Source organism: Apus apus, chromosome 1, assembly GCF_020740795.1.
Source record: "Apus apus isolate bApuApu2 chromosome 1, bApuApu2.pri.cur, whole genome shotgun sequence".
NCBI classification, from domain to species: Eukaryota; Metazoa; Chordata; class Aves; order Apodiformes; family Apodidae; genus Apus; species Apus apus.
The window spans coordinates 7,435,470-7,452,892 of NC_067282.1; the positions used below are offsets into that span (position 1 = coordinate 7,435,470).

Sequence of the window (17,423 nt, forward strand, 5' to 3'; positions counted from 1 at the left end):
GACATTTTGAAATCCTTTTGCAAGTCTGCTCAGTCAGTTTTTGGGTTTGCTATCTCAGTGTCATCAGTAAATATTATTGCCTCATTTTCACCACCTTTTCTAGATAATTTATAGGGATTCCTCCCTTGTTTCCTATCTTTTAAACATTTACTAAACCTTCACTCCTGGACCACTATATCTTTTATCTTTTATGACCCTTTGGCGAGGAAGTCTGTCATAATCTTTACAGAATTCTAAGTAATATTCCTGGTCCATTAGTTCCTTGTTCCTCTTAAGAGTTTAAGTAGATCTACCTGTTACTCAAGTCAGATTTAATTTTTTTTGTGGTCTCCTTGTAAAAAACTGGCTGTATTTTCCACTTCCACACATCTGAGTCATTCTCATCTCATCCTGGTAATTTATTACTATTCATTTTATTGATTTGTTATTAAACTTTGTCTACTGACACATCAAGTGCAGATGGTTCCATTGATTTGACAGGTCTGATTGGCTCTTCTGTGGGTTCATCCTTAAACGAATCCTGGAGTTGATTGTAAATAATTCATTTAGCTTTATTGCCATGGCCTTTCCTTTCCTGAGCTTTCTTATTACACCCCAATTCCCTTTGTAATTGGTATTTAGTATCTGAACACTGCACAATCTTTACTGTAGTTATCCTTACTATTCTTCTTCATAGCAGGGAAATGCCATCCATCCTTGCTTCATAAAGACAGAGGCAGGGTCCCAGAGACAGGCATTTAGTAAAGGATGCTGAGTAATGAAAGATTCAGGTTTGCAGTTCCTCAAAATTGTCTCCAGCTTTGAGCACAGAACTCCCAAGGACTGATCTCAGTGCCTAGAAGGCATCAGCTTGGAGGGGGGAGATGAATTAGATGCCAAGGATTAGATCCATGGCAGTCAGTACATTGAGTGTTGGGATACCTACAGTAGCTAACCAGAAAAGCTAAAAAGATAGAGATGTGTCTGAAGCTCTGACTGGTGTTGGTCTCTGTGATTCAGAGCTGGAAGGGACTCCTTGCTGCCAGCCCACCTTAGCTAGGTACCCCAGTTCCTTCAGGCTCATCTTACACGAGCTGCCAACAAGCATTAGAAAAGGTAGAAGAGTAAGTCAAAGGCACTGAAAATAATGCCTTAAGGCCAGGACAGCCTTTCTTTGTCCTGTTTTGCACCTTCGTTGTGAAAAGATTTGATGGGGCACATCCTCTCCCTCTGCAGAGTCTGGCAATATAGAACCATGCCTGTCCCAAGCACCTGCTGGTCTCTGAGCAGTGAGGCTGGTCTTGAGCATAGGCTCACACTGGTGATTACTGAAAGCACAGACATCTTCACTCTTGCATGCAGGGGATCCCTCAGCCTTGTGTAAAAGGAGGCACATTAATACAAACCCTTAAAAACAAATCAAGAACGTGAAAGATCTCAACCCACCGCACTAAAGAGCAGTAATGCAATGGATGGGACTGAGGAATCAGTGGCAGTAAATCACTGCTACAGCTGCAGGAGATACAAAGATTTTCAGATGTGGTCTTGCTATGTGAGACACTTCGGAAGATTTTTTGAAATTATCCCTCAGAAGCAGTCACATACTGCAGTGAGGGTTTGCTTAATGGAGGGCTTTCTGGGAAAGAAGTTAGTGCCTGTATCTGTTATTTCAAGGAAGAGAAGCCCTTGCTCTTAACTTCAGGTAAGGATTTTAAGATATGGATTTTGAGATCATAAGGCAAAGGAACCTTTGAAGATAAATTAAGTTTTATACAGTCTATTGTTAAGGGGGTTTTAAATTTATATTTATTTCATTACATTCTATCTTGTGCTGTCTTGAAAGTTGTTCATTGCAATACAAACTCACTCTGCTTAGCTTTTATATTAGCTTGGTTCACTTTGCAGAGCTTAATGACAGAACTGCAGTGATAAATCATTGCTATGGCAAAGGAACATTTCAAGCTTTACTAGAGAAACATCTGTTTCTTTGGCTGATATGAGATGGGAAATAGTAAATTAATGAGATGGAGACAGAAGGAAAACTATAAAAAAGAATTTCCATTGCTAGTCACAAGTTGTGTTAAATAAACGAAAGGAATTTGATCCTGTAAGAGCAGAGGTAGGAATGGTAGAGCTGATTGTAAGAGGAAGATTTGGACATTGGTGTAGTTAAATGGTGTAAAGGCAGCACATCTGGGAACCAGGTACTGTGACATGGTCAATCTGCAAAACTAAGGTAGGCATGCAAAGGTGGTTTGAAACTCCTTTTTACACTGCTTATTGCTGCTTAATGCAAGACAGCACTCTGTGTGCTGTAGCAGCTTTTGGGTTGCTGAAGGAATCCTGATCATCAGTCACAGACCTTCATTAAGGGGACACAAAGTAGTCTGGTCTAAAACTTTCTAATGCAACATTGGGATTGACACATAGATGGAAACTCCACAGCTCCACAATAATTGTCCTCCCCTGGCCACTGTGAGTTTTACCAGCTCCTTGAGATGTGTGTCAGTCCACGGGCTGCCTGTGCAGGATCCTGGGTGCTGGGAATCGCTCTTCCCCCACTGACTGACTGGTGGGAGTCATCACCTACACACAGGGAAAACTGTCAGCAAAACGAAGAGCTCAAGCTGATTCTTCTCAAGCCATAAGTTTTCGCAGTTTGTCAAGTGCTCGATTATTTTTCCATTTTTTAGGAAAATTTTCCATGTCCTTTCTCCTGTTGGCACTAGTGCAAGTTGTGCAGGCAATTCCAGTTTCCCACTTTCTGTATCTATTTTCCTCTATAAAAGAGTCTTGCAGCTGCCCTGGCTCAGAAAAAAAGGTACTTCTAGGTAATGTCCTTTCAGTGATAGGGGTATGGGGTGTTTAGGGAACAGATGTTTAGGGACCATATAGGGACAGGGCTCTTAAGGTCTGATCCTCTACCCACTGGTCACCACAGCGTTCTTCAAAGAGAACATCCTTACTCACCTTAAATCACCTAGTAAATTGCATTGCTATTTCCATGTTGGAAGTGAACAAATAGGAAGTTCCTACAGCTTGTAAATGAGGCTATTAAATACTAAAGTCTAAGAATTGGTCCAGGCAAAAATAAAAAAAAAATCTTATGTGTGAATATTTCAAACAATCTTGTCCACATGAAGTGAAAGAAAAACATCTCTTCAGTCAGAGACATTTGTTTGTTCACTTTCTTGATTGTTGATTTTTACACGACTGCCTGGAATGTCAGAATCAAAAAAAAGAACTTACTTTTGAGCCTCTATTCTGTTATTCTATAAACTCAATTCATTTTCATGGCAGTTTTTGTATAAGTAAAATGCTAAATGACAGTTTAATTTATACTGCAGGCTTTTCTGACAAAATGTGCAGTAGCTTCAATATATGCTCCCTTCTGTTGAACCTTTATGTTTCATTTACCCATCACAGGCACTGATCTGGCTGCTTTACCATAATCTCTGAGCATTTCACAATACTCTCTTAAAGTATTCTTATTTTACAAGTAGGGGAACAGGTCATTGAATTAGAGAACTGTTCACACCAGCTATATCAGATTATTGGGCCATGGAGATGACCAGAAGGCTGGAACACATCTCCTACAAAGACAGGCTGAGAGAGTTGGGGCTGTTCAGCCTGGAGAAGAGAAGGCTCCAGGGAGACCTTATAGGGGCCTTCCAGTGCCTGAAGGGGCTCCAGGAAAGCTCATGAGGGTCTTCATATAAGGGCATATAGGGATAGGACAAGGAGTAATGGTTTTAAACTGGAAGAGGGGAGATTTAGGTTAGATATTAGGGAGAAATTTTTCAGTGTGAGGGTGGTGAGACACTGGCACAGGTTGCCCAAGGACGTTGTGGATGTCCCATCCCTGAAAGATTCCTCTAATAATCGCTGCATTGCACTTGATTTCTTTGCCCCCTCTACTATAAGCCCACAGTCACACCAGGGGTGCCTGAAGATGGCTGAGCTGCCATGCACACTGTAGAGCCCAAATCACTACAGCACAGCCATATCAGCCATGGTGAGGGGCAGCTTTAGCAGGGCTACAATGGTTTTAAGATTGGGTTAGTATCTGTTCATGGCTTTGGAGAACATTTCTTGAACTTGCACAAAGTTTGAGCATCTCTTTAACATCCTCAGCTGCATACTTCAAGAAGTTTTAAGAAAGTGAATTCGTTTTACCTGCTGTCTCTCATAAACCAAAGTCTGATTGTCATTTTATACAGAATATAAAGGAAAGGTTCCAGTTCTGTTACTTAGTGTCATTGCTTAAACCATTAATTACACAGAGAACAAGGAAGTGTTGCTATGGACAAAACCATCAAAACTCTGAGTTTTGTTCATGGTAGAGAAAAAAAAAATGGCTTATCCTTGGTCCTAGCACCATGCAAGAGCAGGGAATGAAAGTGCTTCTATTACTGTACCAGAGCTTCAACCTGTCAGCCTCGGAGCAGCTTAAGGCAAATTCTGTCAATCTTAAAGCTGCTTAGAGGAACGTTTTCAAAGCGACTTAGCAATTCAAAGTCCTCATTGAAAGTTAACAAAACCTAGGCTCAGAGGTGCTTAATTTACCTTTTAAAATGGGACACAGGAACTTCTGATGTTACCCTTAATCCTGCTTTTGAGCATGTGAGAGCTGGAGGTCCCAGGGAAGGAGGGTGGGGATAATGCTGTGGAGCGAATGATGAGCTGAAAGAAGCTCAGTGCAGCATGGGCTTAGTTTTGTGTTTAAAGGACAGAAGCTAAGAAGTTGAGCATCATCCTCTTGCAACTTTGTTTAATAGTTACGAAAATACATATTGCTGCTGTTAAGTATTTTTTGTAATAGTGGTTGATCAGCACTTTTCAAAGTTCATTTCTAAGAGGGGATTGACAACCACACACACAGTGAAACCACCAAATCTGACCCCTAAAAAGAAGAAATAATCACATTATTTTGACACAGATGAGGTGATACCAAAAGCTATTATTATTATTTGCCCTTTTTGTTTATTTGTTTCTGCTTTTGCATATTCTGGCATCTTATTTTCAAGCTTTTTTTTCCATGAGAAGGGGACAAAAATGAAAACTGAGCTTTTGAAGTATTAATTTCATTCCAGAAGAAGAAGGTTTATAGAAAATATCATCTACCAGGAAAACATTCAACCCAATCACAGAATAATACTTAGGGGGGTAAACCTCTTTGTGATAGGTAAGGGTTGACTAGTAACAGCTCCAGGAGTCTGCAGAATTGGTTGAAATAGTATACCTCTTCTATATCTGCTGCTTTTTCAGGCAAATTTTCTCTGTTATTTTCATTACAGTTCAGCATATTTCAGCTGAGTTCAGCTCAGGCTTTTGGCATTGTTCCATATCTGTTGATTTCTATAAAGTTACACTTTGTAAATCCGAAGCCTTTAGAGATTTTGTGTTTGGCCTCATGAACCAGAAGTTAGGTAGTCACTTGACCTTTGTGTCATAAAAATAAATTCTGAGGCTTTGATAGCATTTGCAAAATCACTCTTCTTTAAAAGTGACAAAGTCAAAGCCAAAAATTAAGTTCCTTGATTTTTGTTAAGTCTGTGCTGAAACACAAAGGATTCACTCTATCAGCAACCTCCCACTGATTGAGTAAACTCTTAATGAGCTCCTCAAGTTTTGGCCTAGAGACAAAGGACTTTATGATTTCTCAAATACTTGTATCCAGCAGAGTTTATGGATTTAGTACATTTCTCCACATTAGGCAAGAGAATTCATTTCCATAATAATTTTCAGTGGTTTTCCATGGTGTAGTTCCTGCATGCATGTGACATTATTTCAGGCAGCCAATGCAACAATGCAAATCCAACTTCTGACTCTTTCCTTGTCAAAAGGACAATATTTAAGGCCAAGCAGAAACCATTATGAGAAAAAGCTGTTGCAAATAAATGTCTTTTCCAAAAAGCTTTCTCTCATCAGACAGAGCAGGCAATGATCTGTCCCATTAATACTTTCTCCTAGTTTTGCTTGCCTACACTTTTTCAACACCTGGAGAACAATTCTTTTTGAATAGCTGGAGAGCAGTTATTTTTCAAAAATAATCTCTAAAGGTTGGAATGTATAAACAGATCTACTATGGCATGAACAAAACAGCACTTCTTGCACAGAAGTGAGAATCTTCTGAGTGACAACGCTCCAGTGTTACATATTGATTTCTGGAAAAAAAAAAAAAAAAAGTGGTATTCTGTTTTGCTGCAACATTTGTCTGAAATTTGGCTGGTGGGATATTTTTCAGTTGAGGCAATGGGTTTACTCCAGCTCTTACACTCAAATTATGTTCAAATTATAACAATCATAAATGTGGATTATTTCTCCAGAATAAGGCTTTCTCTTACTTTAGTTCTCCAGATGTCTAATATCCTTGTTCAGAAAAACAAAGAAGCTATCGTATATCTGACTGGTAGTAATAATTATTTTAACAGTGGGGTTCTTCTGTGTGCTAAAAATTTCCTTTTGATTATAACCCCGTGGAAGCACAATGAATTCTGTGGGCAGCCTGGCCACAATGGCATTTTGAAAGCTCCTTACAGACACAAGTCATGATTAGGTCTAAGATAAAGCACTTGTAAGCTGCAGGGTATCTGAGACAACTACCTAAAACCCCAACTATTCAAAGCAGATCCGTGAGAGCTATTCATAAAATCATAGAATGGTAATATTTAGAATTGTTACAGACCAATTACTAAAAAATAAAAATAAAAACTTCAGTGCTTTTTTACAGTGTATTCTGTAGTAGAAGGAAGACATTTGGGAAGAGGGGGGTAGGAGGGTAGCTATAGGCTGTGCTGCACAGAGTCACAATTTTCCCTTTAAGGTTCATTGCCTTTGAAAGAAACATTTTTATTTTTTTATTTTCTTGGGGAAAAAAAGAAAACACACACATACAAATATTCTCAGGCAGTAAATAAGTTACCATTTCTTTAAAACAAAGACTCACAGAATGATTCTTGGGCTCCTGTATCAAACTGTGCAACCCACAGGTGAATTACCTGGCAGTTTAAAGTATCCCTGGTTTGACATCCAGTCACCTTTCCTTTCTGGATATGGATAATCTTAAATGTCAAAACACAGGAGTCTGTGCTGAGAAGCTGCACAAAGTTCTCAAACAGAAATCACAGGTGCCATCAAGTTGCAATTTCATCCCCAGACCCAAGAACTTGCAAATTTCACATCATTTTGATGCATAATCCTCAAGGTCAGTCAAAAATTATCTTATTTCCTTTAAAAAAAAAAAACAGCTTAGAAATGAAAGTGCCCTAAATGGTCCAATTTGCTGTGAAATTTGAAACTAACAAGTTTGGGGGTTTATTGTGACATTTCACACACAACTTAAGGAGGGCTGAAGAAGCACCCCAGAATCAAGATGCTACTGCAGATCTTCTCAGGAGTTTGTCAAAATACCTAAGGCTAAATTTAGTTGGAGTTCTGACCCAATGCAGCCTCTCAAAGGAAACCTCAAAGCTGCAAAACAGGAATTAATTGAATACAATGCAGCTGAATTCAAATGCTTTTGCATTTATCACAAATAAAACTGGTGACCAGTTTTTCCTAGTCAATAAATTATGGAAAGGGTGGTGGCAAATTCTTCATACAGGTTTCAGATGCTTGCAAGAAGAAGGGGAAATCTTTTTGGCCCTTTTGTCCTGTAAAATACCAAAGAAAAAGTGGATGCACACTGAAATTAATTTCCCTTGTCCTGGCACAAGAGAAGACATGAAAGAGTTTCACTTTCTTAAGGCACCTTTCCGTTCCTGCTGGAAGAGCTTAAAGCCAGGCAAACCTGGGAGTAATGTGAGTTCTGCCCATGTCCACAGCTTCAAGTTTAAAGCTGTCAGTCCTTCCTCACTGTGGGCTGGGAAAGATCTTACCTTTAACCTTGCGTGCTGTTCCATAGCAGGACCAGGGAAGTGCAACATCCATTCTTTGATCCATACTTCTGAAAACGTTGACTTGTTCAGTACAGAAGAGCCTATTTCCTGCAGAGAACATGAGCACTTGCTAAAGACCAAAAAAAGCCCATTAACAACATAAACATTGGCTCATAAGAGCTGACATTAAGAATCATGATCAGATCTGCAAAATTAACAAAATATTCCCCGAGGACAAATAGCAGTTCTCTTTCTTGATGTAAACACTGTAAAGAAAATATTTTCCTCTTCTTAGTGAATTTTTTCTGGAGCTAATAGTGCTGTCTCCAATCCTTTTTTCATTGAAGTCCGTGGCATAACTTGCTGCCAAATTCCCACTAGGAGCAAAATGATAAAGAATTACTTGGATTGAATGAACAAAATGCTGAATGAAGTAAAGAAACAATATGGTAGCAAATGGAAAAGACTTGAATGTGAATGTGCAATGGAATTCAGTATAGTGAAGGTGCCTTAGGGGCAGCATCCCTCTCTCAGGGTCTCCATGAGTGCTGTCAGGTACTCTGAGACCCTAAACTGCACATCTGGGAGAATCCATGGTCCAACGCAAAAGCCGGTATCTCTCCTTTTACTTCCTTCTCTCCATCATAAAAGGACAGTACATCCAAACTGTTGCTGGGAATGGTCCCTGTCCTGTGCCAACTTCCAAAGGGAACATGGCAGACATATTGCAGTGCCCTGGCATGACTGGATGTGCTAACACTGTCCCTCTCAGCCCTACTGCAATAATTAATCTGAAGAGATCAGCTTCATGAAGAGGTGCAACATCAGTGAGACAGAAAATATGAAAAGGGAAGAGGGGCAGGGGAAAGAGAGGAGAAGTAGGAATCATGGTGTCTTTGAGTTGTATGTCTTAAGTCAACCATTCAGATGTTTTTTGTTAAATCCACATTGTTGCAGTTCAGTCCTAACAAATGCTAATAAAACAGTCACCTCCCACTCTCTCAGGGCAGGTGACAAAGTAGGGCAGGATCATGCCTAGCATAGGGGCTATTCAAGCACCCTCTGGACATAGCAAGCAGCACTTCAGAGCTTCCCACATCTCACAAGAACAGAGCAAATTCTGTGCCCTTTACACATAGGATTTACCTGTTCAGCTTCTCCAGATAGAAATAAGCTGGGAGAAGGTGAAAGTCTTTATCAACATGCCACTATGTGAAAATTTAACCCTTTTTATGGCATCTTAATTGTATTACAATGGCTGCTTGTATCACAGAGCTGCTGTGCTCTCTGTTGGAGTGATGTAGCTGCAGTGATTAATTTCTCTGGGTTTTTTTTCATTTTCTTCTGAAGTTTTCTTCAAGCTGAGCCTGCAAGTGGGTGGAAATATATCTATTAGTGACAGAGCAGAAAAGACAGCTATGAAACTCTGGGTCTGATTCTGACGCTTTTCCTGAATTACTGTCTAAACGATTAAACCTCTGTGCACTGGATTTTCTCATTGTGGTAGGATAGATGTGGAGAAGAAGGGGTATAAAGTATCTTTCCCTTATGATGATGCCATAAAGCCTGATGACTGAGAATTTCTGCTAATGAAATTTTCATACAAAATAATAATATTCTTAAGAGATGTAAATGCAAATACACTGGCAGATTGCAGAAGAGTTAGGACTGTTTACAGAAGCTGAAGATCTCTCGTGCTAAATGTTGTTGTCATTTCATAATAAAGCAAATGACAAGGAGCAGTCTGTAAATTTATGTGCAAACTCCCATCTGTGGCAGAAGAAGAAAGTAATTTCAAAGATGCAAATAAAGCTGCCACACAGTACCTGTACTGTATCTAATTGAGATTACTGGCCATAGCACAGTGATGCAGGAGTTGAAGATTTGGAGGTTTTGCACTAAGCATACAGGAGCATTCAGCAAAACATACTGCTGTGCTCTAAATGCTTTAATATCCCTGGCCTTGCCAGGAAGATCGTGAATACTACTAACTTACAAATGGTGTTTACAGCATTAGCTGAGGAAGCTAGGTTTCTCTTTCAGGTTCCCTTTTCTGCCAAAGGCTTAAGCAAGATCACTTAGTCTTTCTGTATCCTGTTTTTCATTCTTAAAATGCTGGTAACAATATAGGCATGGTGGGTGCCAGTAGGCTGCAATATGTGTGATTTGTACAATGAATTGATTTGCTATTTCCTTAAAGCTAATATGTTTTCTCCCATGTCAGACATTTATTACTACAAGAATAGGTGTCATCACAAATAGAAATATACTGTGCAATGCAACTTAGCTTTTGGACATACCTCAGATGCTGATTTACATTTAGTAGATTAAATAAGTGCCCCTGTTTTAGAAGTCTTCACTGCCATGAGGACACCTCACTGCATGTTTGGCAGTATATTACAGCTTGCTGCTGGCAGTATTTTCATTTCAAACAATCCTTGAGCAATGAATTTTGATGCTGTTGTGAAATGCTCATCTCATGTTTAATGCTGATGTGGGTCCCTAAAAATGATTAAGAAGCACCCAAGCACAAAAATAAAACCTGTCCAAAGTACTGCTGGGATTAGCCTAAGTGTAATGATCACTTCTGAAGTTTGGAAGAATAGAAAGGAAACAAGACTCATATAATCTTAAATATTTGTGATATCCAGCTTGTTCTGAATGCCTTCACTTTCTGCTTCACTCCCTCAGAACAGTGTTTCTTAATTTTTCTACAAGCAGGAGGGTTTCACCAAGATAGCAGCAACACTTTGCACTTGAACAGCAGTTTCCACTTTCAAAACATTTGTAGAGATGCTAGACAATTTTCCCAAACTCATGTGAAAACTGGGAATTGAGGAAAAAAAATTTAAAGCATTAGTTGAAATGTGGTGCATATACTTTAGGTCTGTGATAATCACAACTGCTATTCCTGTTTTTCTAACAAGAGAAGTAAAATGGCCGAATCATTATTTCACCACATCTGTTTAATTAGTTGGTAGCAAGTTCTGTTCCAGTGTAATCACTGGGTTTACTGTATTTGAAGCCTCAAATTGTGTTATCTGTTCTGTGTAACCCAAGGTCCTGTTGGAGAAATGCACTGCCTAGAATATACTGAGCAGGACTTTTTCTGATGCTGGTGTGATCATGACACTGGTGACAGCTCTAAAATGAAAGTTAAAGAATTTAAACGGATTTCCTTTTATTTGAAAAATTTACTATCAGAGTTCAAAAGCAGACTTAAATCAGCTGACTGGAAAAAGAGCCTTTACTGCTATAGAGAAAGCCTTGGAGAGCTCTTGGTTCTGTTTTATATGATCCAAAAAGGGCTTAACAGTGGATGCAAACAGTTACCTGAGGGTATAAAACACCTGAAAGAAGAAGAATTGCTCTTTAAGATGTGTTTTTATCAGTTGTGGAGAAAAAAAGGAGAAACTGTTAGTACCCAAGCCTGTCAGATAAGTGCCATTACAAAGCTGTAAGGTTCTTGAGATTATTATTCTTTAAAATTGCAGTAAAAGACACTAAAAATGAGTTACAGCTCAGTGCCTAGAGGAACAGCCTGGACAACCCATGAATAAGCAGACTCGGTTATATTAAAACATATAGTCATGTTGGCAAGTTCAGAAGGCTCTTCAGCTCTGCTGAGCAGGCTCTCCAGTACCTGCACAATGTGGGCTTGTGTTCTGTGCTGATGCGTGTAACATCACAGAGAGAGGCACTGTGACACATCTTCATGGGTTAAATCCTCTGGCTTGTTTGAATAACACTTCTTTGCTGCTTCTTTTAGACATCTCTTTTGGGTAAAGGAAGGGGGCATTAAGGTATTTTGGGGTGGGACAGGGGTTGACAGTGGGACACAGTGATCTTAGAGATCTTTTCCAACCGTGACAATTCTGTGATTCTGTGGAAGATGCTACAACATTTTAGCCTTTCCTCTGATACTCCCCATGGCATGGCAGAAAAACATCTAAAGTCTCTAACATACCTTAGTATGTTATCCTGTTAAAGCAGCTTGCACAGATCAAATAGACTTTGCTGAAACCTCAACTTGACCCTCTGATGAAAGTTTCAGTGTGTCATGGTCTGAACCTGGTTTTGAGTCAAAGCCACCTTATCTCAGGACACAATCCCCCTGTTTGTTTATCAGGATTTTCTGACACCAAATTATATATTCAGGATAGCATTCTTAATGATTTTGGTGGGTCCATCCCTGGCTTGGGGCCGGCTTGCTTCCACCCGATATAGAACCCATTGATAAGCTCCTCTCAGAAGCACATACACACACAGATTATGTGTTTAAAATACCATTTTACTGTAAAAGTTTTCAAAGTGTGTGTGTGGGGAAAACTGGATATGTAAAGGTACTCAGTCCGTAAAGAGAAAGCAAAAAAAGACTATTATAGTTTGGAGTAGAGAGAGCCCAAAGCCTTTCCCGTATGGGGTCAACGAGGTGTGTGTGAGTGAGGGGCCAGTGACACACCCGGGGGGAGAAGGCGTTCGAGGTGAAAGGTTTGGATGGTGATGTTGTGCTCATGTCCTCCTGGAGCTGGGAGTGAGGTGAGTTGTGGCAGCGGCGGCAGATCCAACGTAGGCAGGTCCAGCGCAGGTGGCACCAGCGTCAGGGGCGGCTGCAGCAGATGCTGCCTTCGTCCTTCTGGTGCCTCTGGCAGCCGAGCTGCCGTGTGCCTGGGCACGCAGGGGATGTCTCTTTTTGGAGTCTGGGCACGGCACGGGTGGCAGGGCCACTCGCCACTATCCCCCTGGAGGGCTTTCTCCAATGACCTCAGGGAGCACTGGAGAGGCGAGGACTCTGACGCTGTTTTCCTCACTGGACCCGGGTCTGGTGGCAAAGTCACAGCCTGTGGTGGTCTCAGCCAGGGCTGCTTTCAGCTCGGCTCCTTTTATTTGGTTTTCCTCTCCTCTCTCTTTTGTCTCCTCTCCTTCTCTCTCCTTTGTACCAGCAGCAGGGGGCAACGGGCACGATACCGACCCACAACGATTGTCTTTATGGGCATTAGTTGCTTTGCAGGCTTAGGCTGCTCCCAGGCTCACGTGCAACTCGGGATGAAGTCCCAGCCGCCGCCCCTGCCCCTCAGTATTGCCACCATTTCTCCTTTATTTTGTTTTTTCTGTTACATCTTTCTATTACAGTCAATGTCATTGAGAGACATACTTTTCTGGAGGCCAGTTGTCCACACAGTACTTGCAGGATGCAGTGTGGTATCCAGTAAGACCTAGTTGTCATTGTCCAAAACCATGAAAGAATAAAGCAAAAAAATGCATCTTTTTTCTGCCTGCCCTGCCCGGCTCCTTTACCAAATGAGAGGTCTGGCCATGTTCATTTTGTACCACTTCAGTGCATCAACAGATGCAGTTATGTTATTTTTATATACATCTGCAAGACTGGGCATGAACAGAAGTGGGTACTGTTCATCAGGTAGAAAATAAGAAATTACATGGCAGCCTCTTAAATAAGTAAAACTAGAGCTTAGGATTGGACATGTAGAGATCAAAACTATACTTGCAGCCTGAGAACTGAAAGGAGGAGGTGAGGATGAATGTTCTTAGGTCTCTCTATTGCCCAAGGCAGTCATGTTAGCATCATGTCAGCACAGTGATGCCTAGAGTGAATATCTCCATTTGTTTTATAGCTGGGTCAACTGCCAACTTGCAAAATTATGTTTTACAGAGCCAGCAACGTTATCAAAGTTGTAAGCTTAAATATGGTTATGTTGTCAACTTGAACCTGGCTCTTAATTTGAAATGTTTAGGAAAGAGCACTGAAGTCAGCTTTCATATCCTTTTCATTTACTGATGGAGTAATCAGTGTCTGTAGAGCATGCAGCCACAAAGTCTTTCACTCCATGAAAAGTATGCTCAAAAATTCTCTTGTCTGAGATCTATAATCTCATTTTAATTAGCATTGCACATGATTACTCCAATCGAAGAAAGTCAGTGCCAAACATTGCTAGCACAATGGCAGTCAGTTAATATGTAGGCTCTGAGGTATGAATGTCTGTTCAAGGGCAGATAACACTGCTCTACTTCCTTCCTACTGCTGGGCCTTTGAAACACACCCTTCATCTTAGAACTTGCTGAATATGGAGCATTTCCAGTTTGGCATGTGTTTGGCATATGGCTGCAACAGAATATACTGTCACTTGCTTTGATGAATTTAATTATGCATGGATTCAGGCTTCCATCACATCTGCCCAGTATTCAGCGTAGTTGCCAACCCTGTGGTCAGGGTTTCAAGATGTTGACAAGCTTCCATGGCAAGGTGCACAATTATTTGGTGAATTTTGAAGACAGCAGATGTTCAATACAGTGATAAAACTCAGACCACAGCATGCTGATAAGGGCAACACCAAAACAATAGTATGTTGTGTGCCTGTTGGTGTGTGTACTGCACTGTTTCTTCAGAGATCAGGTGTCATTAGTTTGTCAAGAGGTGACTGATGATACTTAGCTGCTTCTGGATTTATATGCTTCTTCAATATATATTCTCACAGAAAACCTTATTTGAGCAGGCAGCAGGTGACCTGCTACTGATAAGAAGCCTTTATGAGTGTAAATTTTTACTAAGATATAGCCAAGTTTTTAAAGAATTTCCAATGCTAAGCCATTCAAATTTTTCAAAGGTTACATGCAGTCCAATAACATTTACCAAGAAAGGCAAGAGCATACCATGGATTATGTGAAATTCAGCAGGTTTATTTATTGTCTTCATCCTCAGAGGACAGAATTATGTGGGCTTTTCTAAAGATGTTAGTACATGACTGTAAACTCTTAGAGAGAAGATATACTCCAAATAACATTTTTCCTCCTCCTGACCAGACCTTTCATGCAGAATAAGTGCTTATAAGAGATTTTAAATTATTTTGGTTTCATAGTTGCAACTCTGAAAATTTCTTTTAAGTTATCCTCATTATGAGAGGTAGTCTTGAGTGTTTTGAATCTACCCATAAAGCTGCTATAATCAGTCTCCACAATTACACTACAATGCACAACAATTAATTATACCAAATCCTTCTCACAGAAGTGTTTTTCAGTGAAGAGATTGCCACGGCTTTACTTCTGGCAATAAAAGAGTAGGAATTATTATATACCTCTTGGGATTTTACTGATCTGACATTTCTGTAGTCAGGATTATAATTTATTATTTTTCCAATAGGAAATAAACATCAATTCTTGATAGGCATGATCTTTAAAAAGTATTTGACATGGGAAAAATATTCCCATGTATTTTTTTTCCTGTAAGAAGCCAAGATCTGGGTTTTCAGCTAAGTAACTCCAATGAGCAACCTGCTCTCAGGTAATGCCTTGCTGGGATTCATGTATAGGGTCTTCCCCTGAGGAATGGGAATATGTCTGCCCTGCACACTGCTGCTGTAGGTGCCGGGCACAGGGCTGGGCAAGGCTGAGAACTGATGTCACTGTAGCTTGGTAATACAGACCTCAGGGCAGGCTACAGGTCTTTCATGGGATCTAGAGTGAGACCAGAGAAGGGCAACAAAGCTGGTGAAGGGTCTGAAGCACAGGTCTTATGAGGAGCATTTGAGGGGATGGAGGTTGTTTAGCCTGGAGAGAAGGAGGCTGAGGGGAGACCTTATCATTCTGTAGAACTGCCTGAAAGGATGTTGTAGTGAGGTGGAGGTAAGTCTCTACTCCAAAGTAACACGTGATAGAACAAGAGGAAATGGGCTCAAGTTGTGCCAGGGAACATTTAGATTGGATATTAGGAAAAGTTTCTTCACTGAAAGAATCATCAGGCACTCAAACAAGCTTCCCAGGGAGGTGATTGAATCACCATGCCTGAAGGTGCATAAAAAAAATACAGATGTGGTCCTTAGCAGTGAACTTGGAAGAGTTAGGTTAATGGTTGGACTTGATGATCTTAAAGGGCTTTTCCAACTAGACAGATTCTGTGATTCTGTGTGATTCTGTGATCCAGGTTGAATACTTAGGCAGTAAGTTCAGGCTGAACTATCCCCAGCCACAGTTTGATAGCCAGATACATTAAAGCTAGCTCTCAATTTGTGCTTATGAAGTCCCTAGGCTTATATATGTCCTATACTAATGTACATGTCCTATGCATGGGACTTTTTTGTATGACCATACCCAAGGTAGAGGTCCACTTCAATCTGGTGGAAAACATCTTCAACATCAAAGGAAATAGCTAGGGCTAGGGCTGCTTGAGGAGGGGCTGGCCATGGACAGTGAAAGCAGTGGTTCTCTCTGCATCCTGAGAGGATTTGGAGGGGTGTGTGTCAGACTAGCACTACTCTGGTCAGGGCATAATTCAAGTTTCAGTAATCCAATGTGTGCCACCTAACACACCTCCAGGACATGAACCACAGCACAATGAGTGGGAATAATCAAGAGATTCCCTTTGAAACCTCACTTCTGTTCTGAACTAGATACTAAATTCCCCTAAAAATTCCCCTAAAGAAATGCATTACCAGGAGCACAGTTTTGGTCCCTTGTATTTAGCCCTCCCAGCACAGCCCTGTGTGCCAGACAAGCCCTCTCTGAGCACTGGGAAGTGGGAGCAAAGGACAAGCTCAACAACCACAGACTGCTGTTGGCAAGGTGACAAGAGAGGCTTCTGGATACCAGGTTTGTTTACTAGGTACTCTGAGATGGTGATTGTTCTTTATTAAGTGGAACAGTAAATACCATACTCCACTGTTCAGTTTCTCTGAAAAACAGAGGATTCTGTAAAGATCAACTTCACAGCAGAAAGTTTTCCTCTGAGCAAGACCTTTTTCTTTGGAAAGGAGCAAGGGTAGCAAATTGTTCAGAAGTAAATGTTCCCAAGACTGGTATAATCACCTCTCTACATGTCTTTATTCCCTTTCACAGAGCCATGTTTGACTATGACAAGAGCAAAGACAGTGGCCTCCCAAGCCAAGGACTCAGTTTTAAGTATGGAGACATCCTTCATGTCATCAACGCCTCGGACGATGAGTGGTGGCAGGCGAGGAGGGTCACTCTGGAAGGAGACAGTGAAGAGATGGGAGTTATACCCAGCAAGAGGAGGTGAGTGTTGCCTCCTGCTTTCTACCTCCTTGGTCATGGTGTTAAAATATTCCATTTGATTGCAAAGGCAGGGTGCATCAATCTACTGAAAAATTTGGGGAACTAGAGGAAAATCCTACAGTTATTATTTTGGGAGTTGGAAGATGTGATTTTTGCTGTGAGATTAAAAAAAGTTCAGGCAGTTTAACTGTACTTAAACTCAAAAGGTGACTCAATTGTAGTCAATTAGTATCTTCACAAAAAAAAAGAGAAGGGGAAAAGAGAAGTGTCTTCAGAAGAGCTTTGTCAGAAAAAGGAATAACCAGAATCTAAGGCTTGGAATTAGCTCTGAATTTGAAGTAGAGCACATGATTTAAGATCAGGGTGATTAGCTACTGCATCAAACTGCTGAGAGCTGTAAAGAATGCCTTGACATTTTCAAATCAAGACTGTATGTCTTTTGAGAGAGTAATAAAACTAAACTTCTTAGCCTATGTGATGTAAAAAATTATGCTAAATCCTAGAATGGTCCTTTTTGGGTTGAAAATTGGTTAATTTGTT

The 17,423-nt window shown here is 40.6% G+C and overlaps 1 protein-coding gene across 20 annotated transcripts in view; it reads left to right on the top strand.

Moving 5' to 3' along the window:
* DLG2 (discs large MAGUK scaffold protein 2) overlaps window positions 1–17,423 on the top strand; it is a 1,033,121-nt gene that overhangs the window by 960,820 nt on the left and 54,878 nt on the right. For all 20 annotated transcript variants that reach the window (XM_051620514.1, XM_051620368.1, XM_051620405.1 and 17 more), the window contains one exon: window positions 16,707–16,883. In XM_051620514.1, coding sequence (XP_051476474.1) covers window positions 16,707–16,883 — 177 coding nt within the window. The remainder of the gene's footprint in view (window positions 1–16,706; window positions 16,884–17,423) is intronic.